This window comes from Mustela nivalis (assembly GCF_964662115.1).
Source record: "Mustela nivalis genome assembly, chromosome: 13".
Lineage (NCBI taxonomy): Eukaryota > Metazoa > Chordata > Mammalia > Carnivora > Mustelidae > Mustela > Mustela nivalis.
In genome coordinates this window covers 62,330,604-62,352,619 of record NC_139032.1, presented here as the reverse complement: position 1 = coordinate 62,352,619, position 22,016 = coordinate 62,330,604, and the positions used below count along the sequence as shown (strand labels likewise).

General features: G+C 37.0%; 1 protein-coding gene across 2 annotated transcripts in view; it reads right to left on the bottom strand.

Annotated features, from left to right (window-relative positions):
• TGFBR1 (transforming growth factor beta receptor 1) overlaps nucleotides 1-22,016 on the bottom strand; it is a 56,430-nt gene that overhangs the window by 15,999 nt on the left and 18,415 nt on the right. The window contains exons 2-4 of one of the 2 annotated variants that reach the window (XM_082696763.1): nucleotides 10,987-11,232; nucleotides 8,480-8,710; nucleotides 3,179-3,409 (exon numbers count right to left, since the gene is read on the bottom strand). In XM_082696763.1, coding sequence (XP_082552889.1) covers nucleotides 3,179-3,409; nucleotides 8,480-8,710; nucleotides 10,987-11,232 — 708 coding nt within the window. Of the gene's footprint in view, nucleotides 1-3,178; nucleotides 3,410-8,479; nucleotides 8,723-10,986; nucleotides 11,233-22,016 lie in introns of both variants that reach the window. The other variant, XM_082696762.1, reaches the window with a different exon arrangement.

Sequence of the window (22,016 nt, the reverse complement as noted above, 5' to 3'; positions counted from 1 at the left end):
CTGCTAAGAAGATTTAAAAAAACAGGACAACCTTCATTAAGCATTTAGTAGAATGCATGGCTCATAAGAACTTAAAATGGGTTGTCCCCTCCCTAATGGTTGCAAAAAACAGCAACAACAACAAAAACCCACCCCAACTGACATAAAATAGATTCTATATTTTAAGGCTGTTACTTCAAGGAAAGTAACTGATTAGATGAGATTAAGAAGGGTATTTTCAGAAGATTCGGGAGGGGATTTCTGGGTATTTTCAAAAGAATTTAGATACTCAGGACACTAGTTCTTTACAAACTTTATATATAAACAAAGTTTATTCTTCCTAAACTTTATAAACTGATTCTATTCAAACATATACCTTTTCTTTTCCCTGATACAAATGCATCACCATTTGTATCTGCATGCTTATTAATCATGACTGAATTCTGAAAGGCTGACAAAGAGCAACACAGGCAGATGGAAGAAAGAGAGATTTTCTGAGGTAATTAACAAGAGAGGCAGAAGAAGGATATGTAAGAGGCTGTGTAATATAAAGGGTTGCCTGAGGGGGGATTAACTAAATCAGGAGGATAAAGATAAAGGAGAAGGGAACTGGGGTGGATGTAGCCCATCCTACAATGTGTGTAGGATGGACAAAGTCCATTAACCCCTGACAAAGAAGAAAGAAGAGGGTAGTGAAGACGCAAGAGGGTGAGCCAGTTCCCATGGTGACCACCAGATGACAGCACCAGCTTGGCTGCTGCCTGAGCAAATGGGGAAAAAAATTTCAGGGCACAGCAGCAAGGGCATTTTCTGCCAGGCTGTTTGCAACTTGGAACGTGCCTAAAACATGTTGGGCCTGGGTAAGGTTTGAGCCCCAAAAGGCAGATTTAAAAGCAACCACCACAGTCAAGTTCGAAACTATGCATGTGGCTAAGTCCTTAAAGGGAGCAATTACTGTTTGTAGACCTAGAGCCTTCACACAAATCAATAAAAAGAGTTTTTAGAAAACAAACATAACTACTAAGAAGTAAGAAATGAACACAGAAAATCTACAGTCACAGAACATTGTCTGTAAGGTTGTTTTAATAGTTAAAAGGGAAACTAAATGGTGCCAAAGCAGAAGAAAATGAAAACAAAGGACTTAATGGAACTATAACCACTGCTTTTGTTTTCACATTAAGTAATACTGAATTGGAAGTAACCACTGATAGATCACTGCCTACATCCATCACATTCATCACTGCCCCAAGTCACAAAAAGAGATAATCAAGAGGCCCCTGGGAGGCTCAGTCAGTTAAGCATCCAACCCCTTCTTTTCTGCTCAGCTCAGGATCTCAGGATTTTGAGATCAAGCCCCAGGTGGTGCTCAGAGTTCAGCGGGGAGTCTGCTTAAGATTCCTTCCCCTTTCCCCCTCCCTGCCCTCCCTTATCTGCTCTTCCGCCCTGCTCATGCTCTCTCTCTCTCTAAAATAAATAAATAAAAATATTTTCTTTAATAGAAAGAGATAATCAAATATTATATGGCTCCTAATGTGATATATATATCGATATGTAATAAACAATATATAATACATTTTATACAAATATCATATAAAGTGCATAATATACAGGCAGGTATACAATATTTTCAGGAAACCAATAAAATGACTCAGATTGTCTCTAATCCTAACTACCAGTTTTTAAATACAAGGAGCAAGATCAAAGATACTATGGAAATTCAATCAACACAATCCAGAATGTGATAAGCCCTATAGGACAAACAATCCAGTTCTTCAAGAAACCACAAGGAAAAAAAAAAAAATGAAGAGGAACAAAGGAATTTTAAGGGATTTAAATTAAATATCAACCAAATGCCATGTGTGGATTTTGCATCCTAAAAGTGAATAGCCAATTTTTTTAAAAAAAAGAATACACAACTGCAGAATGTGAAACTGACTGGATACTGATGACATTTCAAAAATTAACAACAGTAGTGTGGTCATGTTGCATTAAGATTCCTTAATCTAAAGATACAAATGAAACATGTTTATGGATAAAAAGATATATTATCATATCTTTGGCTTCAAATAATTCAGAGGCAGAGTAGGTAGAATCAGATCAAATATGATTGGCAATGAGCTAATCACATTTGAAGATGGGTGATAGGCTCTATTTGCTCCACTTTTTATATATTGGAAATTTTCTAGAAATAAACTCTAAAAAAGAAACAAGTAATAACTGCTTACTGATAATAAATTCAAAAATATGGGAAAGCAAAAGGGAAAATCATTAAACAGTATTCTGAAGAAATAAATACTTGAAAGAAAATGGGAAGGGAGAAAAGGAAAAAGAGGACCATAGTTCAGGCCAATCTCAAAGAGAAAGGGACAGCATGCATCTGATTGCAGGCGGGGATGATGAGAGTGCTAACATGAGTCTCTGATGAAGCTACAAAAGCAGGAACTATGGGCACAACAGTAGAAGCCAGAGCCAAGACGGTAGATGAAGTACAGGGTGAAACCACTGGTCCCCGTCAGCACTCATTCTGACTCTCCCCTGACATACCTTCCGTGCTTCTTGCAGCATCGAACTGAGGCCAGGGCCCCAGGCATCTGTACTACAGGCAAGAAAGCAGCTAGACGGTTGGTTACCTATGGGCACAGTGGCCCTGGAGAAACTATTTCTCTACTTAATGGAATTGATTTAAAAGTTTGTTTATTTAAAAGACTACTTAGCCCCTGCCAACTTAAAACACAGAACACACTGAGAAGTTATTTTTAATAGATAAGGTCATTAGTATCTATTAGAATGCCCTAATGGTCATGAAGAAATGTAAAGGAAACAGATCTCTGGGCTCTAACTTACCTCAAAATTTTGAGCACGCAGAGTTTATAAAACTCTATCTTTTCTATGCTATGACTATACTCAAATAACTAACTGCCTAAAACCAAAATAACAAAAGCACATCACTTTTAAATTTAAATATAGCTCTTTTATCTTATAGAACAATTGGGAGATTTAGAAGCATGTCATCAGTCAAGAAAATCTTTAAAAAGTTCCTGTTTGTAAAGGTTTCTCATATATTCTATTTGACTTAATGGGTTTAATCTGTATGACAAACATTTATTTCTCATCAAATCTGACAGTGTTTAGTAGCCGTATTTGTAGAAAGGCTCAAGCAGATTTCATTATACTCAAAGGAGAAGCAGATGTTACTGACCTTTATTGTCTGCTGCTATAAATCCCAGGATGTTTTCATGACGTAACATTACAGTCTGATAAATCTCTGCCTCACGGAACCATGAGCGCTCTTCTCTAGAGGAAAATATTTTAACAGCAACTTCTTCTCCTCTCCACTTTCCCCGCCAAACTTCCCCAAATCGACCTTTGCCAATACTTTCTTGTAACACAATAGTTCTTGCAATTGTTCTCTGAACAAGCAATGGTAAACCTGAAAATGAAAATAGGCAGTGACAGAGTAACTCCAAAAGCTCTATCTTTAAAGAACTTACAATCTCACTGAGGAGTGACAAACTACATTTGCAAAAAATAGTAATTCATAATAAAATGAAAATAAGATAATAAATATAACAGATGAATCTAGAATCTGCCTAGAGAGTCCAGGTAGGCTTTATAAAGTAAGTTGAATTTGACTGTCCTTTACGGAAGGGATAGGACCACAGGAGAAGGGGAGAGAAGGTTTTCAGGTAGAAGGAATATTAAAGCAAAGGTAGAAGAGGGAAATGAATGGATGTTTATGGAACCAGCTCAGTTAAACAGATGGTGATGTGTATGGTAAAGCAGTGGAAGAGAGGAAAGCTGTCAGAGTATGAAGGGTACTGAATGCTGAGCTTAAGATGACCACCGAGAGGGGTGCCTGGGTGGATCAGTGGTTAAGCATCTGCCTTTGGCTCGGGTCATGATTCTAGGATCCTGGGATCGAGCCCCACATTGGGCTCTCTGCTCAGAAGGGAGCCTGTTTCTCCCTCTCCCTCTGCCTGCTGCTCCCCCTGCTTGTGTGTGTACTCTCTCTGTGTGAAATAAATAAAATCTTTAAAAAAGAAAAAATGACCAATGAGAGCTATGGATAAAACAGGAACTACTAAAAATTTCTGAAAAGGGTTCATGAATGAGACGAAGCAATTTAAAAATCTTGTTTTAGAAGGATGAATCTGGTAACGGTTTTATTGATGGGAGGAGAAAACTATGTGAACACAAACATAAAATCAGTATGTACAATCCATACTGATTTTAAAAAAATCAGTAAAAATTACCACACAAACCATTTCAAGACAAGTAATTTATGTGCTAGGAACTGGCTGCATAGGCAACATTAGTATCTTAAAGAATGATGCCAAGTAACTGAAAGTGGTGACGGGACGCTGGCATTATTTCACCATCTGAACATGCCCTACTCTAAAATATGTATTTTTAGGGGCGCCTGGGTGGCTCAGTGGGTTAAGCCGCTGCCTTCAGCTCAGGTCATGATCTCAGGGTCCTGGGATCGAGTCCCACATCGGGCTCTCTGCTTAGCAGGGAGCCTGCTTCCTCCTCTCTCTCTCTCTCTCTGCCTGCCTCTCTGCCTACTTGTGATCTCTGTCAAATAAATAAAATCTTTAAAAAAAAAATAAATAAAATAAAATATGTATTTTTAAAATATTGCCACACTTACTTGTTTACAGAAAAGGATTTTTCACTACCTACAACATTTAAGTATCACTATATATGGGACTATTCCAATTCACTCAGTATCATATCCCCTCATAGACCAAGTTAAGTGTTATATTATACTGACCCTGACAATAAAAATACCAGTATCAACCATGTTCTGCAAACTACTATTTCTTTCAGACAATCTATACACATAAATTTGTGTAATTTATAATCTATATTCAGAGTTCCTTGCTAGACCAAATTAGCCCAATGGTAGTACATGAAATTATGTGCTGTCTTTGATTTCCTGATGTGAAATATTTCTTAATTGAAATGTTAAGTCTTTAAAGTGATCAGAAGTTTTTTCTCTTTTCATCTCTAAGTTTCTCAAATGGGTCCTTTTCCTCTTCTTGCTCTCTATCCTCCCCACCTCCGGCAAAGCAGTTAGCAGTCTGATTATAAATAATTGTTTTTATGTTTATAAGGAGGCTGCTAGCTAAAAATAGATCTGTGAAAAATCCTTATTTAAATCAAGGAGCTCTTTTATATTATGAAGATTCTTAATTATGTGGTTTAGTATAGATACTAATTTATGAAATTTTCTTACAGCCTTTGAATGGGGTCATACCATATACTTAAAGATTTAAAGTATACTTAAGAGTTAACTTCAGGAGGCTATTCTGGAAGTTAGAAAGACAAGGAGTACAGAAGAAAGGGGAATTACACACGGGAAGTCTGAAAATGATATGGCCATGTAAATGATATGGCCAAGAAAGGCTACCAGGACAAGGAAAGTTTTTGTCTCCCCATTATCACTGGATTCTAGATCCCAAACTAAAATTCAAAGCCAAATCAAGATTCATCATATTATCTATATTTAGTTACCATAACCGACAGGAATACATGAGCATTTTTAAAAAGTAGTAATTTTCTTCTAAAGAGAAAAATAAATAGGCCTAATTCAAATCTCTATGTTCTCTGCTTTCCTCTCCTCTCCTTACAACTGCTTGAGAGAAAAACTTCCATAGGGAAAGCAGTGGCCCTAAGAGACTCACTCTCTTTCAGAAACTAGCACATGTGCACACACACTTTAACAGCAGCTTAAATAAGGGCACACATACAACCTGTGATTCAAATTTACACAACAGGGATTAGGTTAGCTTCACACATAGAGCTGCCTTCCCAAGTTAAAGATACAGTCTTTGAGAAATAGAGAGACCTTTCCTCCACTAAAGTCAAGGTACTGAATAATAAACATATGAATATAACATGAAATGTTTAGTTTTACCTTTTCTCAATGAGCAAAAGAACTAAAGAGGGTATACATAAAGCCACTGTACTGATTCACAGTCATGAGTCCCATGCATGAGACAGTGTTAAGGCTTTATAATGAAAGGAGGGAAACAGGTGGCATTTTCTGCTATCATTCAACACAGGATAGCTTCTGTCTCAATAAATCTGGAGGCCATTCAGCACATAATGAACTATGACGGGGAAAGGAGGCCTTCAACTAAGTTTTTTTGGTACAATGCAGCAAATTAATACCATATGTCAGATTGTTCTTCCAAGTATCTTTCCAATAAGTGTAACACCTGTCATTTGGACATAACTACAATTTATCAAAACATCTTGTCTCATTTGAACCTCATAACAATCCAATGACGTGTACAGGGCAGGGTTCATTACTTTCATTTTAAAGATAAAATAACTTGGGCATGAGACATCAACTAACTGCCCGAAGCCACAGAGCTAGCAAACAATGTAGACAAGTTTTTGCAGAGTAAAGCATAAAAGGAAAGAGAGAAACTCTCAGATAACAGAGCTGTAGTTCCTGATGCATCTAAAAATACAGGTAAAATGGAAAAAGAGTGATTTCATTCTTGACTTCATGTCTGCATCCTGAAAAGTAAATAAATGTATTCTTATTCAGAAATCAGGTGCCATCCAGACAGCAATTTCTTCTAATCCTTTAGGTAGGCTGATTCCCCCGGAGGCCTGATACAGCACTACCGTGCCAAGTGGCATAAGCAGCTGTGATTTCTCTGGGTGGAAGTCTGGCAACAAGGGACTAATTCCAAATGAGCTTTAGACACCCTGATTTTCTGGGACTTTGGTCTTTGTTTATCATAGTTTTTTGATCTAGGATGACTTCTAGAATGAGCCAGATCTCCTTTGGGAATGCTTTGGATTAACTCAGAATCAACTGGAAACTCCAGGGAAATCCTAAAACAAGCTCTCTCCTCTCCTCTACCACTCTGGCCCAAAGACTGTCACATCTTCAGTGCCAAGGCTGTTCCATCTCAACCCAAATTCTTGCTGCCTCCCTGCTCACTATGGTCTCAGGGATCCTTAAAGGCTGTTTTGAGGGACCTAGGTTCCAGTGGCAAGCCTGTGTGTGTTCAGTGTCATGGACAGAAGTCACGTGCTGTATATACATGGCCAACAGACAACTTCAGGGCAAGAAGTCAGTTTCTTCATACTTTTATGACTCAACAGATATGCATACAATATATATTCATTTCCTTAAAATAAACAGACATTTGTCATTGCATGAACGTTTGTTGTACTGTATGTGATTTCATGCTTCACTCATATTCTACCCCCAGTCACAACTTCTGCTTTAATGTTCGTTTAGTCACTTAATTATAAAATTATAATATATAATTATAAAATTAGTGAGATTTTCTTTCTTTTTTTAAATTTTATTTATTTATTTGACAGTCAGAGATCACAAGTAGGCAGAGAGGCAGGCAGAGAGAGGGGGGGGGAAACAGGCTCCCCGTTGAGCAGAGAGCCCGATGCAGGGCTTGATCCCAGGACCCTTGGCATCATGACCTGATCTAAAGGCAGAGGCCTAACCCACTGAGCCACCCAGGCGCCCCTAGTGAGATTTTCATTATGTATATTTTCAAATATACATATTTTCAAATCTTCATTTTATCCACAAACCAGGGCTTTCTTTGAAGTTGATTTATATTTTTCAAAAGACAGTATATCTCAGTATCTGTTCCATATTTGTAATGAGGAAACAGAAGCCCAAAAGAAGAAACACAGTTTAACAAGGTCAGAGCCAACCAAAGACAAACTTGCACTGGAATCTAGATCTCTTGATTCCTAGCCCAGTGTCAAATTACAATATTGTGGAGGACAGGGGTCTGCCTCTCTTAGCATCCTTTCAAAGCACATGCAAGTGAAAAAAATAAATCCCTTTCAGTTTAAAGATGAAGCACCGCTGTACCAAAATCTACTCCAAGGAATGATTCTGGCAATTAGCCAGTCTATTTCTGAAACCACAAGAATCAGCAAATGGAACTGAGAAAAGCAAACATCACAGAGGCCATGGATCCATAAAACTATATGAGATTACAAGGTGGTTAGACATTTTTTAAAGTGAGAAAATCATTAGTTTAATAAAAAAATAGGTCTGAGCTAAAGACAGCAATTTCATATGTTAAAAAAGCAAATAACCTTCACAATTCCAAACACATTTTCAGTCATGCTTGCTTTCAAGTATAAAAATAAAGCTGCTAAACAATCCTGAATAGAATGGGTAGCCGCAGATCATTTGAGTATCTGTCAACTTCAGCCTCATCCATTAGAAAATAATTATCCTTATTCTTTCTATCTCATGGAGTCAAAAGGTGAGAAAGCTTTTCAATTTATACAAACAGGAAGCTGACTTACTTATTTCAACAGTAAAAGTACATTCTAATTTTCTATGCTAAAATAGTCATAGACTTCTATTGGGCTTAAGGTTGAACTAAGTTTTAAACACACTAAGCCAAATTGGCTTAACCAACTAATAAAATAAATAATATAGCTAACTTTTAGAAGATTCCTTAGGAAAAAGGAAAAATAATTTCCTTACCTGATCCAGAACCCGATGTCGTCATATCATAAATTAAATCTTTTAATGTAGTGCCCTCCGAAATAAAAGGGCGATCTAAGGAAGGATCCTCTTCATTTGGCACTCGATGGTGAATCACAGTACGGTTATGGCAGATATAAACCATCAACATGAGTGAGATGCAGACGAAGCAGACTGGTCCAGCAATGACAGCTGCCAGTTCAACGGGACCAAGGCCAGATGATGGCTTTCCTGAAAAAGGGCCTCAAATGAAATAAACATCAACAATAGCAAAAACACTGAAGGTGGCAACCGCAATTTCTTAATCCTCCCTATTTCCTATACTTGGCCACTACTCCCATTAGTCAGAGATCCATTCCAGAAGCTCACAGGGCTCAGATCCAGAACAAGTGAATCATCCTGTCTTCACCCATTGCCCCCCTACCCGCTTCATGATCACCAGCTCAGTCAACATCCACTTACTCTTCCTCTGCTCTTCAGCCTTCGACTAAGGAAGTAACTTTCCCATTCTTGGGATATTTATTTGATTTCTTATGATCCAATCCTAATTCTAGTAATTTCTTTTAAGAAGAAGGGTCCTTATACACTGAATACTTAATTATCTAAAGATGACTATTGCTTTTATATATGGAAAATCTTGGCTGATCTAAAGAATTCTGGTTAACAATTAATATATGATGCTTCACTGCCTTTTGGTATTTAAAAAAAAAAAGAAAATCTGAACTTTTTCTGTCTCTAAGAGATAAGCAGTGTTACCTTATGCTGAATGTATAAACAATATTTTTCTTTGTTCTTAAAATTGACATTTTTTTTATTATATGTATTTGGGAAAGTATTTTTTTCACTAATTTCATTAATTTTGCTAGCACATTCTTTTCTGTCTGCTTCTATGCCATTTTCTGGAATTTTTGCAGTAAGTATATTGGGTCACCTAGATTTATCCTATATCTTAATCTGTTTACTATCTTTTCTCCCTGAATTGTAACACAATTTCTCAAGCTTTTCTCACACTAGGCTATAAAATATTAGTCTCCAGTCTGCTACTCACTTTCAATATTACATTTTTTAAAATAATCAATTGAGCTTTCCATCTAAAAAAGTGATCTTTAACCAAAAACGAACTTTGGACTATCTGAAAGTTCTTCCCTATCATGACATCTACCCAGTTCAGTTCACTTCTTTTCAACCACTGAATCTTTTTATTTGGTAATTTTTTTGCTGTTTGCTTAACAGAAACCTGGGAATGAGGGATTTAGGTATGCTTAGCATTAGAAATGAAGTTAGTTCTTCATAGGCTTTATGAGCCCTCATTTAGATATTTCGAGCCCAAACAATGGAAATGGGAAATTCTGGAATTAGAATTTTCTTTTTCATATTAGAATTGCAGATACCCTGAACAGAAGTCGGAAAAATTATAGTCCGATAGAAACTTGCCATGGGGAAGCTTCCCTAAAATGCTGAATATCTGGTTTTACTCTGCTGTTAGCACTCGAATGAAGGGCAAGACTGCCTCCCCCTGTAACCTGTGGGACTGGCCCTTTTCTGCTGAGCCACAGCAGTGCTTCCTACTTCAGTTAGCATGATGCCTGGACCAGCTGAGTGGAGAGTGAGCACCGTGGTCTGCCTCCCAGAGCAATGAAACCAGGTGATTCTTCCTAAAGGAGAATGGAGCCTTTGCTTCTGTAACGTCCTCACCTCAAACCCCTCAGAGTTTAAGGTTTGGTGGGATTTGTAAGAGGTCCTTTCACTTACTTCTTTTCATATGGGTAGTCAATCTTCACTAGTCTGAAGTTATCTGCAGTATAAATTATAGAAGTTTTCACAAGCACAGGAATGGGGATGGTATTCTTCCATCAATTTGGCTAGCATGAATACAAGTTTCCTGCATTTTTATATTCCTTTGATTATGACAGTTGAAATTTGGGATTTGAGGAAGGATAGGCTCAGACTAAGATCTTAAACCAGAACCTGAAAATTAAACTAATCCTTAGAGGGTATAAAGCCTTCAAATTCCTGGCTCTGCTTGGACACTGTAAAATGTAAACTATAGTGAAGGACAAAAAAAATTAGAAATCATATGATTTATACACAAAGATGATAAAGCAAGGTTAAAATTACAAAATAAAGGCATCTGGGCTGTTTAGTGCTGCCCATTATCAATTACTTTAAAAGGCTGGATGATTATACAAGGAAAAGAAACTCACTCTAAGGATAAAGTAGGGACTGCCTGAGGACATACTGCTATGGCAGCTTTGTCAGAATTCGCCTTTAAGAGGCTCGCCTTTTAGACCTAAGTGACCTCAAAGAAAGTCTATTACTGGAACCACGTTGTCAAACAACACAACACCCAGAAGTCAGGATCTTGGCTACTCCTGTAACTCTACAACCACTGACAAGTTCCTTCTTGCCTCTGAACTGGATTCTAAGATTCCTTCCAGTTCTAAAACCATAGTTGGAATCAGCTTTTCTTGTAGTGTTAAGAAAAAAAATCTTATACAACAACTTACCAACAGTTGGGAGTTCTATTTTATTGCAATGGTCCTGGTTGCAGCAATAGGTTGTAGTAACAGACCCAGTTTTTGAAGACGGTGCACATACAAATGGTCTGTCTCGAGGAATTAGGTCAATTTCAGCTATACACATGCTATTGTGTATAACTTTGTCGGTGGTCTCTGTGACAGAGACAAAGCAGAGCCCATCTGTCACACAAGTAAAATTGTCTTTTGTACAAAGGTGGCAAAAACACTGTAATGCTGGAAAAAGAGAATAAGATTCTCTTAGAAAAAATTCTCCAGGTTAACAACTTGAAATTATCCCATATTCCCTAAAATAATACATTCCTGATCCTATTATAATCATACAATTTCTCTGCACTGTTCAAAAAACAAAACTCTTATTACTCTCAGAAGTTCCAAATTCTGTGAAAACCACACATACATATGAGCCAAATATGGTAAAATCTGGACCCAGGTTTTTTTCTAAAGCCTTTTTGCTTCCAAGTACAAATTCTGACAAGTAATTTCATTAAGTTAAGGCAAGCATTTGCGCTCCTATTTGAAACACAGTACATTTAAATTTTTAACGGTCATACTTATTCTTATCAGTTGAAAGCTATGTATTCACATATTCCCCCCACTGGGAAGCAATGTGTGAAAGTACTTCTACCTACTCACAGTAGGTTAGAAATGTCATTTGGGTGGATTTATGGCAATGGAGTAAAATGGAAATAGATTTGTACTAAGCCAGACACTCTTTCCTCTTGTGCAAATGCTAAGAAGCACATACATCTTCTAGTTAGGGTTAGTGTACTTGCTCAGTAAGCCAAGAAGACTGCACCAGTAATACATAAATGCTCCAATCACACACCCAACCATACACTGTTCGAGAAACACAATGCTCCATGACCATTTGTATCTTTTGATCTTCGTGGCTCAAGAGGTGACTCCTTTCAGGAAGTCTTCCCCTAATTACCAACACCTTCCAACATACACAGACACACGGACACCCTCTCCACCATGTTCTCCAATGAGGTAAAATGCTGTCCAAAGCACACACTGCTTACCAGAATTGCTAGTTTTCACTCTACACTATGAAACTGCAAGATCCATAGTAATAATTTCTGTAAATCGATATTTAACATGAGGCCTGGTAAAAACCAGCATTCAAAAAATTTTTTTTGTTAAATCAATGATAGAATGGGTACTTACAATCTCATGAAACTGCAAAACACAGGTATGTCCTTAAGTCCAAAGAAACTTGCCAATTACTTTTTGGAGAGGAAAAAGTTACAGTTCAGGTAATGTAGTATACGAATGGCTACTTATGATGAGACCAAGGAGGTCCACAAAGACTGTGTACTTAGAAAAAGAACAGCTCTGCAGACAGGCCAGAAGAAAGCTAACTCTCTGCACAGGGTTGAGTTGCTCAAATCCTGCACATTCCCAAGAAAGACCTGTTTTCAGGCCTGGCCCTTGGCCAGTCCCTAGGAAATGACCTCTGAGCCCTTGAAATACTCTCCATGATAAGAATGGAGTCACAAGCCTGTGTGACTGAGCTCCAATAAAACCACTGGGCATGAAGGCTCTGCTGAGCTTCCCACGCTGGCAACACCGTACACGTGCGGTCACACTGTTGCTGAGCTATGGCATGTACCTGTGCTACTGCACAGGCTGAGGACACTTGGAAGCCGGCATCTGGTTTCTCCTGGGATTTGCCTTTCCCTTTTGATAATTTAATATGTATCTTTCCCACTGTAATAAACCATAACCAGGAGTATAGCTTTTCTGAGTCCCATGAGTCCTTCTGGCCAATCACTCAGCCTGAGGGTGGTCTAGGGGACCTTACCTCACTTGCTAAACCAAATTCAGGAATGTCAGGATCCCTTGAGGAAGTGATTCTTGGTTGCTGGATTAATTAATATATTTATTACCTTTACAGATTAGCAAAGTTTTACCTTAATCATTATAAAAAAAAATTTGTTCTTTCTTCTTAGACGTTCAACTGTTTGAATTAACTCCTCCCAAACACAGTAAGAACTCAAAATGAGTATTTAAAAAGACACAATCATAGTTTAACATTTACAAATTATTTAATTTTTTTCAATTTTGTTATTTAAATTCTATTTAGTTAACATACAGTAAATTGGTAGCTTCAGAGGTGATTTAGTGATTCATCAGTTGCATATAACACCCTGCTCATTACATCAAGAGTCCTCCTTCATGCCAATCACTCAATTACTCCAGCCCCCTACCCACCTCCCCTCCAGCAACCCTCAGTTTTTTTCCTAGAGTTAAGAGTCTCTTACGGTTTGCCTCCCTCTGTTTTCATCTTATTTTATTCTTCCTTCCCTTCCCCTATGTTCATCTGTTTTGTTTCTTAAATTCCAAAAGTGAAATTATATTAACATATAAAGATTATTAAAAGAGATGGTGGTTATTCATGGTGAGGTTTAGGGGTGGTTATTACAGATTCAATTCCCTAAAGAGGAATTCTGAATAAGAAACCCATGGACTGGTTTCAGGGATACATGAATGCCATGAAACTGTCAAATGTTGTATGTATTTGCATTTTGGAGGTTCATAGCTTTCAAGAGAATCACAAAGGGGTCTATCACCCACAAAAGATTAAAACCACCACCATAGGAGATTATCATTATTCTCTCCTGAATCCCCTTTACTTGTGGTTAGTCAACCAATATTTTCTAATCATTATTCTTATCTGTTACTGTGTCAAAAGTTTAGTGTACAAAGATTGGTATAATCCATGGTCACAGACCTTGAAGAGCTCCAAGGCCTACAGAAAGAGGCCTTGTTAATCGATACATTACTTAATTAATACATAATTAATTGATAATACATAATTAATAGTATTATTATAATATATTATTAATATATAAGTGATTAATAATACATGATACAATGTGATAATTGCTATATATATATATATATATATATATATATATATATATATACTGTCATGAATATCCTCTCAGTTCTAAGATCTTCATCTTCTCCCTTAGCATATATGAAATGAGACCTAAACACCTGGTCTAACAATTAAGACTTTTACTATTGGGGTCCAACTTACCACTCACATTATAAATGCAATCTAGGGCCTCATACTTCTTACCATTATAACAGTCATGTCTTTCATGGCCATGGTCTTTACATATACTATCTCTATGCCTAGTTCAAACAAGATTTTTCATGATAGGCTCTAAACTCTGCCCTACTCTTAAGGTAAGTGGCAGGTCCTTACAATATGTTCCCATAGTCCTCTTTGTATACCTTTCAGATAGAACAAATCAATCTATTTATAGTTTGCTGTTAAAGTGTCTCTCATCACACTAAGAAGGGCCACGTTTTTTAAAATTCATTTTCCCACCACTGAATCCTGAACTTGGTGATCACAAAAATGTATGCTAAAACAAGTGTTACCCAAACAGGAGGTCACAAGTATGTTGGGAGAAGGGGAGTCTAAGAATTGTGTACAAAATTTTGCTAATGTTTTCATTTAAAAGATAATCTAACTAAATAAGATAATCTAAAATGAATGATAAAAATGCTAAAGTAACCACAATCTAAACAAATACTATCAGAAGGCTTTCACTGATGCTTCTTCAGTTCTGTTAAAATCTTCTTCAGGCCAAATGGCCTAATGGCACTCTGTATAAGCAAAGCTCTGACAATAACTGTAACCAACAGTGAAAAATAAAGGAATCTAGAATCATCATAGCATATGATAAGACCGGCATGGTATATTCAAAGCTAATACCATACATATGCTACCATAATTACATGGATCCTATCTTTGTAGTACAATTGCAAAAGTTGATTAGAATTAAATGTGGTTGAAGTATCCAGTGACATTTTTCCATTCCCATTTCCAGCATGAGCTAGTGTAGAGAACCATTTAATAAAGATTTCAGTAATGACATAACGTTAACCTCATCTTCAAACGAACACCACAGCTGACATCTCATTAAAACTGGTATTTGAGGAATGCTTGCTGGCAAGTGTTTTGGTTAGATATGAGGTCTGACAATCCTGAACTTAGAAACAAAGCCTTGAAGTCATTAATAGCACCTTGCACAACATTACTTAGAATGGGTACTTGCAGCTTTTAGTATCACTGAAGTTAAAATACAGAAACAGATTTAAAATGGAATGAGACCTAAGGCTCTTTTTTTTCCTACTGTGAAACCTAAACATCACCTGTCACACTGAATAACAATATTAACTTGAAATCTGTTAGTTGTGTAGTTGTCTTTATATTTAATTTGCAGGCTTGGTTTATAGTTTTAAATGAGCCAAAAATAAAAAAATTTATATCTAGTTTCATAGCTATATAATTAAAGTAACATGACAAATACATTCCATATGTTTTCTTTTAAAGAGGTCATTACTTATGGCAAGTTTGAGAAAGTCTGTGCTAAAGGGGTTCTCTTAACAAGAGTCTTTCAGTAGGAACAGGTCGCTGGACAAACAGAAACATTACTTAACATGAAGCTTAACCAGGTAAGGGTTTACCTCTTGAAGGAATTTTAAACTTCTATTTTACCACTTTAAATCAGAGTTGAGACTGAATACAAGACTGCTGTTAAATATGAGATGCAGTAATATAGTTTAGGGAAAAAATAAGGTAATTTAAAAATCCCCATGAACTCATGAACTTTAGTTCCCATTTTTAAAAAATTCAAACTTATTTTATTAATAGATAGATCTGACCCCTCTTTATCTCCCTTTCTTAATTAGATTGTTGTTTCTGTTGATTTTCAAATGCATGTACAGGGCAAAATTTCTACCTAACAAAGGTATACAACAATGGCTTCTTCCCACCCCACAGCCCATAATTTCACGCCCCATGCCACCCTATCCCTTAACATCAGCCTCTCCTCGTCAACTTGACTTTCATTTAATTCTGCCATTTTTCATTGAGCATACCCATAGGCCAGATGCTGAGCAGGCTGTGGGGTGGAGGGATAAATAAGACAAGCTGGACTGAAGGAGCTCACCAGGGTGGAAAAGTAAGGCATTAAACAGATCATTAAAATCCAGATGCTGGAAGAGAATGATCAAAGTGCTTTAACTCTGCCAACGTAGAAGGGAAGGCAAGAAAAGCTGCCCAGGACATCCAAATCAGAACTTGGAGAATATGTAAAACTGATCAATAGTTGAAGGTGAGAAAGCAGTCCTGACAGGGTTTTCTTTTCTCTGTGGTAGGATTTCATCATCAGTGGCTATAATGTGTTAATGAGACTATCAAATTTAAATAACTATTCAAGATACTAACCATAATGGTTTCATTTTATCAACAAAATGAACATAATACATTCCTGACCTATTTCATCATCTCAATGAAATCATCAAATGAGATACTATATATCAGCACATTTTGAAACTATTAATATAAAATCATATGTGGCCATATAGAATTATCAAATATAATAAATGGCATTGTTCCAAACACAATTTATTTGTAGGCCACTAGAAAAACACATCTTCCCCAAAGTAAAGTGTAAAATTCCACTCTACAATCTAAACAAACAGGGCCCTAGGAAACCTGGAAGATCATCTCATTTTAATTCAGTTCTATCATTTTATCAATGAAAAAACAAACCTTAAGAGTACCAAAATAATTTAACAATACTCCATCCATATTAGAGGTCAATGTAAATTCCTACTACATCACATCACAAATGTGATGGTGTTGGTATCTGTATGTTTCTGTGTTGGTATCCTTATGTTAAGTAACTCAACTTTCAGGACTCCCCCTGTGGTTCAGCAGTACAGCTTCCTGTTTGGACCTCTAGTTTGACTCTTTTGCCCGACAGCAAAGATAAGAATGAAATTCCCTGTTGAGGACATTTCTCCTACCTTGGTGACCTTTTGCTTCTGTGCCCTAATATCTACCAGCAGCCAATACTTCCTCCATTCTAAAATACATATTTGCCCACACTTAAACTTCTGAAATTTGCATCTGCACTACAATCAAGGTAAAAAGAAAACTCCAGTTTCTAGACAGAAAGTTAAGACATGATTACAGTTGTTGCGATTTCTGCATGTGCAAACTTGGCCACGTATGGAAGGGATTATTCATTTAATCACTATCTTACTCATCTGCACTGGTAGCTCTCCTGAAACTAAAATTTAACTTAACCTTAATCCCCATTAGTCTTCATAAAGATTTCATTATGGCTCAGCACATACCTGTTGTATTCACAGAAAACTGTCAATCCTGTGCCAGGAAATAAAATTACTAGCAATAGAAATTTCCAAAGATTGCAGAATAAATCAAAGAATTTTCAAAATTTGAAGATGTTGGTGTGATGTGAAAGACTGTCAGAAACTGAACATCTAGATGTCATCAAAGAAAGCGGCAACAGTAATGAGAGATGGCAGAATCATTGAGGTTATCATCTTCAGTGATGGTGATAAATCTCAAGTTGAGATTCCAGCTCTTCATCCCAACTATAAAGGAAATTTCCATCATTGCCTCATTTCAGTGTCTGGAGGTCAAACATCAAAACACCATACTTCTACCAAATGCTAAGACCACCATGGGTTGATTCACAAGCTTAAGTATCTGGCTAGACAACTGGGATAGTAGACAGCCTGTGAAGAGTATACAAAACAGATATCTATGACCTTTGCTGATTAAATAAAAACTAGTATCAGAAACCTTGTCTTCCAGGCCAAGAGTGATAGTGTCTATAAAGCTTATCCCCCTTTTGATGTATATACTTCAATACTCTTTCCTTTTTCAATCCTTCCTTCACTCTAACAAGAACTTGACCAAAACGTCTGGAGAAATTCACTCGTGAATTCACAATGTTCTTTTTTAAAATTCTTTAGGATATGAGACACACTGACACAACTTTGTTAGTTTATATGACATCACACTTCCCTAACTTAGTCGATAGTCCTTTGGGATATCTCAGATCTACGTCTCTATACTTCTTGACCTTATACTTGTGCTCCAGACTCATAATGTAACTTCCAAGAAATGCTCTGCTTGGCTTGCTTTTTAGTACAAAATCAAAACATTTAAAACCAAATACAACATTATTCCTCTAATAGTGGTATATGTGATAAAAAAAAAAAAAAAGACCCCTTTCATGCTGAGACAGCTCAGCAGTTAAAAAGGTACAAAGGGATGAAGATTTCTCTCACCAGAGACTGAATTCTGATTTTGCTGGTCATGATCCTTCTTTTCCTTTCCTTTCCCATTACAGCACAATTATACTTTACTATATAGAGAGAGTATTTCTAAATATTACAAATATGCACCAACAGGCTAGTGAAGGACATGCACAATGCCTTTTATTCAGTCTACTTAGCTACTGTTAAAAACAAGCTCATTTTTTGTCATGATTGTGTTTTTGGGGTGTTGAGTTTGAGGAATTCTTTATAGATCTTGGATATCAGCCCTTTGTCTGTGGTCATTTGCGAGTATCTTCTCTCATTCTGTGGGTTCCTTCTTTGTTTTGTTGACTGCTTTCTTTGCTGTGCAGAAGCTTTTTATCTTGATGAAATCCCAAAAGTTCACTTTCGCTTTTGCTTCCTTTCCCTTTGGAGACATGTCTTGAAAGAAGTTGCTGTGGCCAATGTTGAAGAAGTTATTGCCTATGTTCTCCTCTAGGATTTTGACAGATTCCTGCCTCACATTGAGGTCTTTCATCCATTTCGAGTTTATCTTTGTGTATGGTGTACACACCATATTCGAATGGTCAATTTTCATTCTTCTGTACATAGCTGTCCAATTTTCCCGTTTATTGAAGAGATTGTCTTTCTTCCACTGGATATTTTTTCCTGCTTTATCAAAGATAAGTTGACCATAGAGTTGAGGATCCACAGCTGGCTTCTCTATTCTGTTCCATTAATCTATGTGCTGTTTTTGTGCCAGTAACATGCTGTCTTAGTGATCACGGCTCTGTAATATAGCTTGAAATCAGGCAACGTGAAGTCCCCAGCTTTTTCTTTTTCAACATTTCCTTGGCAATTCGGGGTCTTTTCTGGTTCCATACAAATTTTAGGATTGTTTGTTCCAGCACTTTGAAAAATGCTGGTGGAATTTTGATTGGGATGGCACTGAAGGTATGATTGCTCTGAGCAGTATAGACATTTTTACAATATTTATTCTTCCGATCCATGAGCATGGAATGCTTTTCCATCTTTTTGTGTCTTCTTCAATTTCTTTCATGAGTGTTCTGTAGTTCCTCAAATACAGATCCTTTACCTCTTTGGTTAGGTTTATTCCAAGGTATCTTATGGTTCATGGTGCTATAGTAAATGGAATCAATTCTCTAATTTCCCTTTCTATATGTTCATTGTTAGTGTATAAGAAAGCAACTGATTTCTGTGAGATTTTGTATCTTGCCACATTACTGAATTGCTGTATGAGTTCTAGTAGTTTGGGGGTGGAGTCTTTTGGGTTTTCCACATAAAGTATCATGTCATCTACAAAGAAAGAGAGTTTGACTTCTTCTTTGCCAATTGGAATACCTTTTATTTCTTTTTGTTGTCTGATTGCTGTTGCTAGGACTTCTAGTACTATGTTGGACAACAGTGGTGAGAGTGGGCATCCTCGTCGTGTTCCTGATCTCAATGGGAAGGCTGTCAGCTTTTCCCCATTGAGAATGATATTTACTGCTGGTTTTTCATAGATAGATTTTACGAAGTTGAGGAATGTTCCCTCTATCCCGATATTTTGAAGAGTTTTAATCAGGAATGGATGCTGTATTTTGTCAAATGCTTTTTCTGCATCAATTGAGAGGACCATGTGTTTCTTCTCTCTTCTCTTATTGATTTGTTCTATCACATTGATTGATTTGTGAATGCTGAACCACCCTTGCATCCCAGGGATAAATCCCATCTGGTCAGACACACGAAAAACTGTTCATATCATCATTAGCCATCAGGGAAATCCCAATCAAAATCACATTGAGATACCACCTTTATACCAGTTAGAATGGTCAAAATTAACAGGACAGTAAACAACAAGAGTTGGAGAGGATATGGAGAAAGGGGAACCCTCTTACACTGTTGGTGGGAATGCAAGTTGGTGCAGCCACTCTGGAAAGCAGTGTGGAGATTCCTCAAAAAATTAAAAATAGAGCTACCCTATGACCTTGCAATTACACTACTGGGTATTTACCCCAAAGATACAGATGCAGTGAAAAGAAGGGCCATCTGTAACCCAATGTTCATAGCAGCAATGGCCACAATCACCAAACTGTGGAAAGAGGCGAGATGCCCTTCAACAGACGAATGGATAAAGAAGATATGGTCCATATATACCATGGAATATTACACAACCATCAGAAAGGATGAGTCCCAAACTTTTGTATCAACATAGATGTGACTGGAGGAGATTATGCTGCATGAAATAAGTCAAACAGAGAAAGTCAATTATATGGTTTCACTTACTTGTGGAGCATAAGGTATAACATGGAGGACATTAGGAGAAGGAAAGTAAAAGTGAAGTGGAATAAATCAGTGGGGGAGATGAAGCATGAGAGACTGTGGACTGTGAGAAACAAACAGGGTTTTAGAAGGGAGGGCATGGGAGATGGGTGAACCTGGTGGTGGGTATTAAGGAGGGCACTTATTGCATGGAGCACTGGGTGTTCATTAAAAAAATGAATCTTGGAACACTGAGAAAAAAAAAGAAACACAGAAGCTCACACAACTGCTATCAAAGATGAAAGCAAAAGCAAAGTTAGAAGTTGTAACAAATCCTTTCAGGTACTAATGGCTACCCTATTACAGGCTAGTCTATGTCTGTACTCCAGCTCTTCGGCCTTCCCCTCCCCACTACTCCCAAAGCCATGCCCTCTCTTGAGGGATTTGTCCTCTTCCTCTTCCAGTTCCACCTCTGGGGAAAGCATATATATGCTCTCTTCCTCTTTTGAATATGCTGCAAATCTCTGTGAATAAGACTAAAACCCTGACCATCAACTGAGTTTTGATCTTCAAAGAACTCAACTGAAAAGAACTCAGTTCTTCTCACCTCTACCCCTTTAGATCACCTGGCAGCAGTAATGTCAAAGTCAGCTTGTCAAAATACAAGTACAAAATACAAAATACAAAAATACAAAATACAAAAAACAAGTACCATACAACATTAAAGTGAATTCTCTAGTCTAGTTCAGCTAACACTGCAGTTTCAAATTTAGGGCTTCAAAACAAAAATATGATTTATCCAGACATTTCTCCAGAAAGTCCAAACACTTAAGAAACATCATTTTTGATTCACATACAACTCCAACTTGCAAGACTAGGGACCCACTTAAATTCTCAATCACTTGCTTCTCCACAATACCTCCATTTGCTGATCTCCTGAGCTCCATGGAATTAGTTGATATTATGTTAACTGATATCAGAGAAACCCACACTAAGAACAGGCTGCCTAAATGGCAAGATGAGATTTAATAGGGGCAATTAATATAAAGGCTTTCATTTAGTCTCAAAATAAAATAAACTGCACAAGTATAGAATAAAGATTTGCTTAGCAGATTTGGGGAATCTGTTTAACAACAGATTTGAAAAGAGTCAACAGCATTTACTATTAACTGTAGCCATGGTGATGGGGGAAACAGAGGGAGAATTGGACACAAAATTCCACAAATGTCCAAATAATAAGTAATCAGTACATGTTACTTGAACATCAATCTGCCGTGTAAATATGAGTCAAAAAATCAAAGAATGAATTCAACAAAGTTCAATCTGAAACTTTGGATCTGTGGAGACAACCACCTCATTTTATAGATGTAGTGTCATTCACCTTACTCCAATAATAAATCAAATCATGAGGTCAGGATGTGGTAAATTTTGTTTCATAAAAATCATTTCCGAACTACAGCTCCTCCCTATAATGAATTGACTGCCCCACAGAAGATAATGACTTCTCTGTCATTAGAGATACTTAAGCAGAGGCTTAATAACCAGTAGTCAGAATTTGTGAAGTAGGGATCTCCTGCACTAAGTAAAAGGTTAATCTAAAACGTTATAATTCTTTTTTTTTTTTTTTAAAGTAG